This window comes from Panthera leo, chromosome C1 (genome assembly GCF_018350215.1).
Source record: "Panthera leo isolate Ple1 chromosome C1, P.leo_Ple1_pat1.1, whole genome shotgun sequence".
Classification (NCBI taxonomy): domain Eukaryota; kingdom Metazoa; phylum Chordata; class Mammalia; order Carnivora; family Felidae; genus Panthera; species Panthera leo.
In genome coordinates, this window is record NC_056686.1 from 93068721 (window position 1) to 93080745 (window position 12025).

The window sequence follows — 12025 nt, forward strand, 5'->3', positions numbered from 1 at the left end:
TCAGTTCCAGCCCGGGGCTGGGCCCGCAGGCTTGTCCACCTGGCACTCTCGTTCCCACCCAGGGAGCATCCCGCATTTCCCGCGGGGGTCAGGGCCCCCGGCTGTCCTCACCCCCAGCATCCTTTTAACAGCTTCCAACCGTGCCAGGACTCGTGGGGCCTCCTGTGGACACAGCATCTGAAGCTCCCCAGGTCTCATGTGAAGCAGCTGGTTTCCTCTCAGGAACCTGAGGCTCCTCACCGTGCTGGGAACAAGAACAGCAGAAGCTGTCATTGGTAGAGCAGGAGGACTCGGGCCCGAGTACTTGGGGCTTGGTATATTTTGGAGTATCATATGAGGAGCTGTGTGGGCTTGGAGGCTGGGGTTACAGGAGGACTCATGGAGCAGGGTGCCTGGAGGTGAAGGAGTAAGATACCCATGTCGGCTTAAACCAGTGTCAGAACTCCTGGGTTTGAACAGAGAAATGCCCTGGAAGAGAATTTTGTGGTGGGAAGGGGTGGCTGGCGGCTGAGTTTCTTCCTGAGTTCCCTCTGGTCCTGCTGTCTTCCCCAAGGCGGAGGCTCCTCACTCAGTGCTCTAGAAGGGCATGGGCACGCCCGTTCTTCTGCTCTCTTTAACTCAGCAGAGGTAGCACTGCGCCGTGTATATTCTGGGTCTCCAGGCTTCCTTGGTTATTATCTGAGTCCTTTACGAAGGTTCTCCCAACACACCCTGTGGGGCTAGGCACTTACATGGCGGAGAAGTTCTCTGCCTGCAGCCAGGCTGTGACTTCCTCAGGCGTTGAGCTAAGTCGAAGCATTGGAGCCTAGAATCAGGGGAGATGAGATGAGAGGCCATCTCGTCTCATTTCTACCCACAAACCCCATCATCTGGGCCCCTTCTCTTGACTCCTATTGGATCACTCATCCCGTTTCATGGTTTGCTTGTCTGGTGGGGACAAGGCTTGATCTCTGCTCTGGCCCCATGATAAACTTGGCACACAAGAAACCTGCGACACTACTGATTAAATCACACCAGGGCTATCTCCTCCGCTTGTCATTGAATCCTTCCTGCCCCCCACCTCTGACTTAGAGCATCTGGATAGTCTAGGTTGGGTAGTACCCGAGAAGGCGGCTGGCTCTGGGACCCCGACTGTTGAGGCTCTAGGATGTTGCTGGGAATGTAGCCACTCTGTCCCTTCTCATTCTTCACCAGCCACCACCGCTTGCTCTGGTCCAGAACCTGCCAAGAATCACCCCTAACTCCTCAGTCACCCGAGCTTCTGTCCACCCCCACACCCCCACAAAGGTTTCTTCCTTCCTGCCCTTCCTCACCCTCCTTCTCCCTATCTAGGCCACCCGCCCCAGCAGCCCCACACCTGGACCACCAACCCCTATGGCTCCCACCAACCACCATCTTCTTTTCTAGGCTCAAGCCCGTGTCTCACCTCCAGCACCTCTCCCTGGGCCACAGTCAGTTCCTGTGGGTTCCTAGCTTCAAACTCATAGAGAACTTGCATTTTCAGGGCTGGCTTGGCAAGTCTGGGGCTGGAGGGCACGTGGTTGGGGTCCCCGGGCTGAGGGCCATGGTGGTGTATCTCCTCTTGAGCAAAGTAGGTGCTCCCTAACGCGGGGCTTCCCCCCCAACCACACGCAGAGTCAGGATGGCTGGAGAATGGAGCCTCAGAGACTGAGTCCCTGTCCCAGCCCCAGAGACCCAGATATCTCCTGCCTGGAGTCTGGTGGTGACTTTTCGGCTGCCACAGAGGTGTAGTGGCCAGTCAGTGTAAGGTGGGGCTTAGGGTGGGGGCTTCTGCAGGCAGGAGGGGTCTGAAATGTCTCTGATTTCTGAAGACTCTTCTAGGAGTGGACTTTTCTATGTCTGAGCTCTCCTCTGAGCGCTTTATATCTGAGCTCTGGGAAATCAGAGGCATGTGTGGACAGTATCACGAGAAGGATTGGAGTCTGGGAAGGTAAAAAAACTGCTTTTTCACCCGAGGTAGGGGAGGGATGTGCTGTACACACGCATGTCTGGCTAAAAGAGAGCCCAGACGGTCTCTGAGATGTAGAATCCACAGATCCACAGGGTCAGTCCCATCCCTCCCTCCCCAGAATCATACAGTCCTGACTAAGTCCAGGGCATACCGGAGGGAAGTAGAGTCCTGGTATCCTGAGGGGGCCTGTAGGGGAAGAACAGAGAGAGCAGGAGCAGGCAGTCAGCCAACATGGCGATGGGGAGCTGGGGTATCAGACCACAGACCCACTCACACACAAACCTGTCCCATATCCGCTCCCCTGCCTGTCCACCACACAGATCTGGGTACCCACGTGGCCCCACCTACCACTTAGTTGTCATGTGACCGTGGTTTGGACCGAATGGGCAGAAAGTAGCCAGAGATCAGGGCTTTGAGCAGGACTCTTTGCTAAGCTCCCCTTACCTGGTTGGAGTGTTCTGGAAGCTGCCAACCATCATAGAATGTGGGTTGATAGGGCAGGGGTTCACTGCCTGTCCAGTTGGCCCTGGGGAGAGAACAATGCTGAGTCCACTCCGTGCCAGGCTGTTGGATGTGGAGAGGGAGGGGATGGCCGGATCTTCTAGGTAAGGGAGGTCATGGTCCATGTGCACAGATGAAAGACCCCAGACACCCACACAGGGGCACACAGTTAAGCTGAACACATCCCACTGTGTGAGTATCTGTAGGCCAACCTCACCTCTGCCTGTGAAGTGCAGATACATCAACTCCAGAAGAACACACTAGGCACTTTATGGCACTGACTTGGGATGTGGATCAAAGGGGTGGAACCGAAGACTGTTAGGGCTGGAAGACCCCCTCAGGGCCTCAGGCAGTGTTTTTCTAACCTGTTTTTCATTTCTTGGCATCAGATCTCTTTCTGTTCAGCTAACTAGTGTGTGGGACTTCACCTTGCAGTCACAGGAGCTGCTGTGGTTAATGTAGGGTGGGGGCTGCTACTTGCCTCCCAGCCCCCTGCCACCCCACCCCCACCCCCACCCCCGCACCCACTGCAGGAAGGGCAGGCTCACGCTGCTAAGAGTCTTCTCCACCTGCCTGTCCCAGGGAATCCCCACTCAGCTTGCGGAAGTTCCCTCCCTTCCTCATAGGGGCAGAAGTGATCATTTCCTCTTGGAATAGCCTGGGTTACTGCTCCTCTCCCACTGTGTTACACACACGTCCCACGTGCCTGTGTTTCTTACTCCAGGGAGCTCCTTGAGAGCTCTATCCTGAGTACAGTGGGCAGCACATTGGAAAGAGCTCATAAATATCTACTCAGTGGGAACAAATAAATCATTCCCTCTTCTGAATCTTTTTTTAATGTTTATTTATTTTGAGAGAGAGAGAGAGAGAGAGAGAGAGAGAGGGGGGGAGGAGCACAGAGCGAGGGACAGAGAGAATCTCAAGCAGGCTCCACACTATCAGTACAGAGCCTGATGTGGGGCCCGAACCCATGAGCTGTGAGATCAGGACCTGAGCCGAAGTCGGACGCTTAACAGACCGAGCCACCCAGGCGCCCCCATTTCCTCTTATGAATCTTTTTAGTTGGTTCCTTTTCTTTACCCTAAAAACATGCTCAAGTCTTCCCTTGACCCTGCTAATACTCCTTTTTGGCAGTCATTCTATGACCTTCTCTTTTCTAAGAATGTGTCTTTATGCCCTGCCCACATTTTCTTTATGCCCTGCCCAATACTGGCCTTGTGTGGTCTCCCTCCTTCCAGATTACCACCCCATTTAGTGTTATTTATAACTTCTGGTCAGTTTGCCTAAAATCAAGTCACCTAAATATAATTTGTCCAAACTCAACTCTTCTGAGGGTTTTTACATCCTTTTGGTTAGTCTCTTTTTTGTGCTTGTTTTTCACTTCACTCATTCACTGATTTGTGGTCATTTTAAGAAATTGGAGAACATTTTAGGGCACATTTGACTTCACTTTATATTTAAAAATGAAACAGAGACAGAAAGGAGAATAAAAGTTACCAGGTGCTGGAGAGAGGGAGGAACAGGTACAGAGTTGTTTGGCGTGATGGGAGAGTTCTGGAAATGGATAGTGGTGATGGTTGCACAACACTGAGAAGGTACCTAAAGCTATCAAGTCATCCACTTTAAAATGGTAAATTTTATCTAATGCATATTCTACTACAATAAGGTAAATAAGTTACATTGGGCCATAATTCATGTCTTTAGATGGACTGGACAAAAAATTCTTCTAATGAGGCTGAAATGAAAAGAACCCTCCACATTTGGCAAGAGACTCACTAGCACAGCTGGCTCGTTTCCTGGTTGACGCCTCTCTCTCTTTCTCAAACCCTCTTCTCTCTTGGTTTTCATGCCTCTGCTCTTTTGTTTCTCCTTTTAACTCCTTGGCATTTCTCTTTGCCTCCTTGACCTCTTTGGCCACCAACACATGGAAGTGTCTCTTTTTCTCTCATGGGCTCTGGCAGGCCTCACTGATTTAAGGGAGCTCCCTGGGCTCCCTCTGGAGTGCTGGTCTCTAGAGGGCTCCAGCTGTCACTTCTGTGCTGACTTAAACCCACAAGCCAGCTGGGACCTCTCTCTTGAGGACCGGGCCACCCTGTGTCTGGTGAATGTTTCACTGACGCCTCAGCTCAGCGTATCCCAGCTGGTTTCACCTCCCGCTCACTCCCCATGGCTCTCTCATTGCCGTGGCCTGATTAGCTCACTGCCCATCTCACAGTAATACCAGTGTGGAATCTCTCTTTCTCTCTCACCCCCTTGGCCTGTTGGTTGCCAGGCCTATTGATGTTACATTTGCATCTCTTATGTCAGTAATTCTTAAGTTCTGGCTGGATGGAGACCGTTTCCACTTTGTCCTTGGCAAAAATGAGAAAATATTTTACTTTATTATGTTGTTAATTTTTGAGGTGTTTTTTTTTTTTTTACAAGTTTTTTTTTTTTTTTAATGTTTGTTTTTGAGAGAGTGAAAGAGAGAGAGAGAGCGTGAGTTGAGGAGAGCGGAGAGAGAGGGAGACACAGAATCCAAAGTAGGCGCCAGGCTCTGAGCTGTCAGCACAGAGCCTGACTCGGGGCTCAAACTCACAGACTGTGAGATCATGACCTGAGCTGAAGTCAGACGCTTAACCAACTGAGCCACCCGGGTGCCCCTGAAGTTTTTTTCTAATGTTTATTTTTGAGAGAGTGAGCGTGAGTGGGGCAGGGGGAGGGGCAGAGAGAGAAGGAGACAGAGGATCCAAAGCAGGCTCCAGTGTGGACCCCGACATGAAGCTTGAACCCACGAACCTCGGGATCATGACCTGAGCCAAAGTGGGACACTTAACCGACTGAACCCAGGCACCCTAAGATAATAGAAGTTTGCCAGCTCTGCTTTCTTGGGAAGCATTGTTCTTTTCTCCTTCAGTGGTGGGTGACGGTGAGTGGTAGGTTTTGGGTTTAATTGTTTATAGTTAGTCTAATAAAAAGTTGGGAACTCCATGTTGGGTCCCCCCTGAATTTGTTTTGGGATATTTCTGGTTTGTGACAATGTAGAGCCTGCCATCTCCAGTGTCGTGCCTGATGCCCCCATGCCCCTCACCCCGATTCAGTTCAGGCCTGGTCCTCACTCACCGGCTGGTAGTCCAGGCCACACCCAGACCCTTCCAGAAGTCACTCTCATGTGGGCTTAGGCAGGACTGCAGCAGGTCGATGGCTTTGGGGGTGAGGAGGGGTGAAATCACTCGGGTGGCCAGGCCGGGCTCCGAGCACTGGGCCAGGACCTAGGGGAGAAATGGAAGGTGTCAGGAAGCCCAGGCTCCCCCACGGCTAAGGAGGAGTGGAAGGGCCTGGAATCCCTGGCTTCCCACCCTTGCAGTGCTGCGTAGCCTCAGGCCTCCTGCTCTTTCCTGTGTCTCTTGGATCCCCGGTGCCCCTGGCTCCGACCCCAGCCCATCTAGTTTGTTGAGGGGTTCTGCACACAGCCGGGATGGTATCTTGGAACCAATGAAGAGGTTGTATTGTGGTGGGCAAGGTGCAGACCCCACAGCCTCCCTCTGCCCCCCTGCCTTCCACCGTGGCCTCTGCTCCATCTTAATGGAGGCTATCTCTCTTTATCACCCTATCATCCCCAAACTCACGAAGTGTAGAAGTTGGAAGAGGATGTGCACGAACTCAGGGGCATTCTTCTCCGGCAGCCAGATGGCCAGCTTCCCCTGGGGACACAGGGCGTTATGTGCTACTACCCGTCATCCTTCCCTACCTTTACCAGGACCACAGGGCCCCATAATTGTTCAGAGCTTCGGTTGGGAGCCTGGCACGCTCCAAAGGAGTCCCATGAGGAGGAGGGGGAGGTTCTAAGGGGTGAAGTTAGAGAAGGAAAGGATTTGGGGCATCTACAAGACCAGAGAGGAGGGCGCTGCTGGCATGGGGCAAGGGGAGGGCTGTGGAACTTGTGAGGAGCCACATACCAGGAGGTTGAAGCTGTACTTGACTTTCTGGAAGCAGTCAATGTACTGTGCCTGTGTCATCCCTAAAGGGGATGGGGGAAAGGGTGGTGGGTTGTAGATGATCCCAGGACCACACCCCCCACCCTTCTCCCCCAGCCCTCAGCACTCACCCCACTGATCCTTGCCCTTTTTCTTCCCCAGTCTCTTCTTCTTATGCCTGTTCTTTGCCTGGGCCTCCTTCAGCATTCTCACAAACAGCTCGATGTCTCCAAGGATGTGGCTTAGTATCTCCTGGACCCCAAACAACCCATGCCCTTGAATGGGCAGTTGGGCCCATCCTGGAACGCCCAACCCTGCTCCCACCCCCTCCCCACCTCCAACAGAAGCCTGAGGCCCAGTCCAGGGTCCGACCAAACCTCCCTATCCCTCCTCAGCCCTAGCCCTTCCTTGGCCATCCTGGCACCTGGCCTCCTGGGCGCAGGGGAAGGGTTGATGTCTTCCTTTGGGCCAGGCCCAGAAAGCCTCAGCAAACCCAAGACAATCTATAATTACCTCATCCCTCTCTGGGTTCTCAGGGGATGGGGACTGGCTTGGAGGAGGCAGAGTGAAGGTGCTTGGTTCTCGGGCACTGGAGTGGCGTGGCAGGGACCTTGGGGATGGTGGCATGTCTGCAATATAAGGGGACCATGGCCCAGAGGCTCTTTGATCTTTGTTCCAAACCTTCCTTTCCATCTGCCCTCATGCCCCAGACTTACTGTGCTCTGGGGTCATCCAGTAGGGCTGTTCTGGAGAGGGCCCTTGCTCCGGAGGGGGTAACTGCTCCTTAGGGAACGGTCTTTCCGGAGGAGGCCCCCTCCATCTGTTTTGGCCTGGGGCTCCAGACTGGGGTCTGGTGAGCACATGATGGGGACACAGTTTTGATGGGGTTCTTGGGACAGAGGCTCTGTTTATATTTCTGCCCCAGGACTGAGGGGTTTTACCACCTCTCTCCAGGAGCCCCACCTGCCCTGCTCCCTGGTCTCCATCAGGACTCCACCCTGCCTCATCTGCCTGCCCTCCAGGTCCTCTCGGTCCCATGTCAGTCTCCAGGGACAGTCTTCAGTGTTCCCTGGTCCTGGCCTTAGCCTCTGCCCTATGCCCATTGGCAAGTCCCAGCCTGGTCCCTTCCCAGTTCCAGGCCCAGGTTGGTTGGGCCACAGGCCTCTGGGCTCCCCCAGATGTGGGGCCGAGGCCTGGCCCTCCCAGGCCCAAGTCCTGAGGTCCTGATGGGGACCGGGGCAGAGACTGCCTACTTTTGCTGTTGGTCGTCCTCCACGGCCTTCTGCAGGCTGGTCCTCAGTTGCTCTGCCTGGAGGAAGCAGCAGTCAGGCAGGCTATGTATGTGTGTGGGGAGTGTCAGGGGGAGAGTGATGGTCAATGGACCCTACACCCACTCTCTCCCCAATCCTACCCCTGGTCACTCACCCCCACTTCCTGGCACTGGAAGAGCAGAGTGCTGGTGCCTGGCAAGCCCGACTCCCGTACTGTGATGGACAGGACGGAGTTGAAGGAGCAAGTGTTGAGCGCCACATCCATGGCCTGGATGCTGTCCAGGCAGTAAGAGTCCAGCTCCTCCTGGGCCGGACAGAGAGTTGGGCTGTGAGGCCCCTGAGAGCCATGGTGGCTCCTGGAAACTCCTAACCTGGGTTGCCTCAGCTCTCCTAGTGGCCTGGGGCAGGTGTGTCGTCTTCCCTGACCCCTGTGCCTCTGTCCCCCATCTCCTCCTAGGCCTGGGTGTGTATTGTATATGGGGACAGTTGGCTGCTTTTTGGGGCACGGAAGGGTGAAGTCCGTGCCTGGTGCTTGCTTTTCTACAATCTATGGTAGCTATGATCCATTGCAGAGGACAGTGGGAGGGCTGACCTTTGTCTCAATGTCCAGCAGCTGGAGCCAGCCATCTCTGACCTGCAGGAACAAGTCCTGACTCCACACCCGGCCCTGAGCATCCACCTCCTGCAGTTTCTTCAGGGCATCCTTGGGCTCTTGGACTTTCTGAGTCCCCAGCTTACATGTCATCAGGTGCTGAGGGGGAAAAGAGGTTTGGAGAGGGGGCTCACAGGTCGTAGTAGGCAGGGGTGGGGTGGTGGAAAGGCAGCAGAGGAGGAAGACATCCCTCCTTGTAAGGGATGTCCCAGGCCATCCCCATATAGAAGCCTTCAAGGGTCAGTGGGAGGGCTAGGTTGGGCTAGGATAGGGCCCCCAAGTCAGGGTCTGATGAGCTGCATGAAAGCATTTCAGAGTCTGGAGGAAGGACAGTCATGACCATTAACAGTCCAGGCCAGTTGAAGGGGCTGGATGGTGGTAGATATGGGTTCCAAAGAGCCAACAAATAAAGTCTGCACTCCTCTGAGTGGAATATAGGACCTTCAGATTCCGTCCCTGCCTTCCTTGGCCCCAGTTGGGAATCCACCATCGTAGCCTGGTCCTTCTCTTCACTGACCTAGCATTCCTGCCTCTCTGACATTTCTCATGCTGTTCCCTGTACCCAGAATGCTTTTCCCACCTCTGCTAGTCCATCCCTTCCCAGGGATGGGAGCCCCCTCCCTGATTCTTGCCCGGTAAGGTCCATAGTCATCTGTCTCCACTCAGAGCCTTGCCCACGGCTGCTCTGATCACGTTTTTGCCGTTATTCTCCTTCCTTGAGGAGACCTCTGCCTTCTCCCATCCAAATGCCACCCCTTGTCCTTGCCCCCAGGCCCTTGTTGGGGGGTGGCTGTCTGCCTGATCCCCCTGCCCTGCTCTCTGCCCAGTCCCCAGTGCCTCTCCATGAGTTCACGCTGCCTGCATGTTCAGGGGTCCCTGACCTCATGAGCAAACGCCTGGCATCCTGGACATGTCTCCTCTTGCTCTCACCTGCCAGGCCTAAATGGAGCCCGTTCCCAGCCCCCACCTCTGCCATGAAGCCCAGGACTCCTGGCCCCAGCCCAGCTGGCTGAGGGAGCCCCACCTCTTCTGCCCTGTGAGCCTCCAGACCACCGCCCCTGTGCCCCTCTCTGCTTGTTCTCCTGGAGAGCCTAAATTTGCCACTGCCCGGGGGCTGTTTCTACCACAGATACTTCAGCCTGGTCAGGTATATGCTCCTCCCCACCACGTCCTTCCAGCCCGTGCTCTCCCCGCGGTGTTGACAGGCCTTCGGGCAACCAGATTTTACAGCGCCAGAGTTGTCTGGCCAGGCGGGGCCAGAGCCTCCGTGCCAGCCTCCAAGTAGCTTGTGTCTGCCCTGGGAACTCAAGTCCAGACATTTCTCCTCTGAGACAGTGGGCTGTTCAAGTCCTTGCAGGGACCGCTGTCCTCACATATTTCTGCCTCCAGCCAGGCCAGATCCTGGGCAGAGAGCAGCTCCTCAGGGTTACTCACCTGCACCCTGTGCTGCAGGCAGGTGGGGTCTGTGGAAAGGTTCTGTGAGTACTCCTTCCGGTGCACTGCAGGGGTGCAAAGCAAGGGGATGGAGACACAAGAACAGGGCAGGGGAGACATGCAACTACAGGGGGTAGTCAGCGAGGGGAGGGAGACCCCCGAGGGCAGTGGGTTGGGGCGGGGGGAAGGGGAGAGGGGACCGGTGGGGGAGCTTACGGTAAATGGCTCTGCTGCTCGGCCGGGACATGTTCGATGTCTCCTAGAGTCTACACTGAACCAAAGAGATAGCCATCAGGGCCGGGGAGGAGAGCTACCAGGGCAGAATGGGGTAGGAGGGCTGCTCTTGCAGTTCAACCCTCACCCAGGCCTGAGGCTCGGGCCAGGCTCTGACCCGGGGCCTCCAGGACCAGGCCAGAAACTTCTGGCTCCAGGGGCCTTTCTGGAATCATCTTCAGATATGCCACTCTCTGAGGAGCCCCATCTTGGCTGGGCCTGGGGGCCCCAAGGCAGGCTCCTGGCTCCCCATCATTTGGTCAGTAAGGCTCATTCCTGTGGGCTCAGGAAAGCTGGGTGGACAGGCACCTGGGAACATATCCTGCCTTGGGCCTGGATGTGAAAGATGCCAGGTCCACGGGGCGCACCTAGCTTCTGGAGGAAAAGCATCAGGTGCGGCAGCCTTCCTTGCCAAAGCAAGCCTCTTGTCCAAACCTGGACTAGTTCTGCAAATGTCACTCCTTAAGCTGTGGGCCCGCTTAGGAGGGGTGTGTGTGTGTGTGTGTGTGTGTGTGTGTGTGTGTGTCTGCATGCACATGTGTAGGCATGTTTATGATGGGGCTTTGAAGGATTTGTCAATGATTTGCATTTCTCTGAATGTCTTATCAAGATTCCTGTCTCTTCACCTTTCTATTAGCTGAACCCTTGGTCCAGGGCCCCTCCCTACCCAGTCCTTTAAATCCAGCTCAAGGATCACCTCCTCAGTGAAGCCCCCCTCAACCACCACACTCTCCCCTGCCCAGAATACCCTCCTGATGCCGCACCGACCTTGTCTGTTTCTCTCTGGCAAAGACAGCCACTCTGGTGGCGAGCCTGGTGCCATGCCCCTTACAAACATCATTTTTTAAATTATTTTTTAAAAGTTTATTTATTTTTGAGAGAGAGAGAGAGAGAAAGTGTGAGCAGGGGAGGGGCAGAGAGAGAGGGAGACACAGAATCTGAAGCAGGCTCCAGGCTCTGAGCTGTCAGTACAGAACCCCATGCGGGACTCAAACTCATGAACCTTGAGATCATGACCTGAGCCGAAGTCGGATGCTCAACCAACTGAGCCACCCTGGTGCCCCACAAACATCATATTTAATTTCCATCTACCATCGCTTATACTTCTTTGGCTCTGTGTGTTAAGCCCTGTTCTATCGACTTCACTTTCGTCAATTCATTTAATCCTCAGAACAAACTCACCAGGTGGGTACCGTTATTATTGCATTTACCAGATGAGGACTCTGAGGCTCAAGGAGGGTAACAGGCCTACAGGCCTGAGGTCACCAGAGAGTCTTTACTGGAGAATGAACAGCCTGTTGCAGCCCTGTCTGGCTGCAAACCCCATGCTTTCATTGTTTGTGTATGCCTCTGTCATTGGGCTGTGACCTGCTGAGGACAGACTGGTCTTGCCACCACTCTCTCTCCAGTGCCTTCCTGGCACAGAGAGGTTCTAGAATACAAATATGTTGAAATGGGATGAAGGTAAAAGCAGGGCATGCGCATGTGTGGGGTGGGGTGGGAGTTAACTGAGCATGTGGGTCAAGGGTGAGTGCTATTTGAATGACACATGTACGCATCATGGACGGGGTATTAAGTTTGTGGATGCCAGGTATCTACATGGTGTGCCTGCGCAGAAACCCTGAAATATCCTGGGCAAAGTGCAAGAGAGCGGCCCACACCCGTTTATGAGGACTCTTATGAAAATAGCAGAGGATTTGATAAGATGACTCAAGTGATGGGCAAATCAGTTGCTAAGAAACAATTGAAGGATTGTGGAGAAGGCGGCTGGCTCTGTGTTCCTTGTTTGGGAGCACCTCATCCCCCTCCAAGGATAAGGGGTGCTAGAAGCCCGCTCCTCCTCCTCAGTCTACCCCACCCCCTTACTCCCCCCACCTAGAATACTTCCTGCTTCTAGATCCAGAAGTGAAAGAAGAGAGAATGAGCTTGGCCATGGTTAGCGGCTGCCCTGCTCCCCTCCCCCCAT

At 54.4% G+C, this 12025-nt stretch overlaps 1 protein-coding gene across 1 annotated transcript; it reads right to left on the bottom strand.

Moving 5' to 3' along the window:
* Positions 1–10140, bottom strand: EPS8L3 (EPS8 like 3). Its single transcript, XM_042948627.1, has 17 exons — positions 10003–10140; positions 9787–9851; positions 8293–8451; positions 7855–8004; positions 7683–7738; positions 7146–7279; positions 6943–7058; positions 6561–6681; positions 6412–6473; positions 6082–6156; positions 5576–5724; positions 2417–2498; positions 2124–2158; positions 1427–1646; positions 1102–1221; positions 732–805; positions 1–244 (listed from the first exon to the last, which is right to left on the bottom strand). The coding sequence occupies exons 1-17, from the start codon at positions 10031–10033 to the stop codon at positions 1–3; spliced, it is 1893 nt and encodes a 630-aa protein (XP_042804561.1). The 5' UTR covers positions 10034–10140.
* Between the last annotated feature and the right edge of the window lie 1885 nt (positions 10141–12025).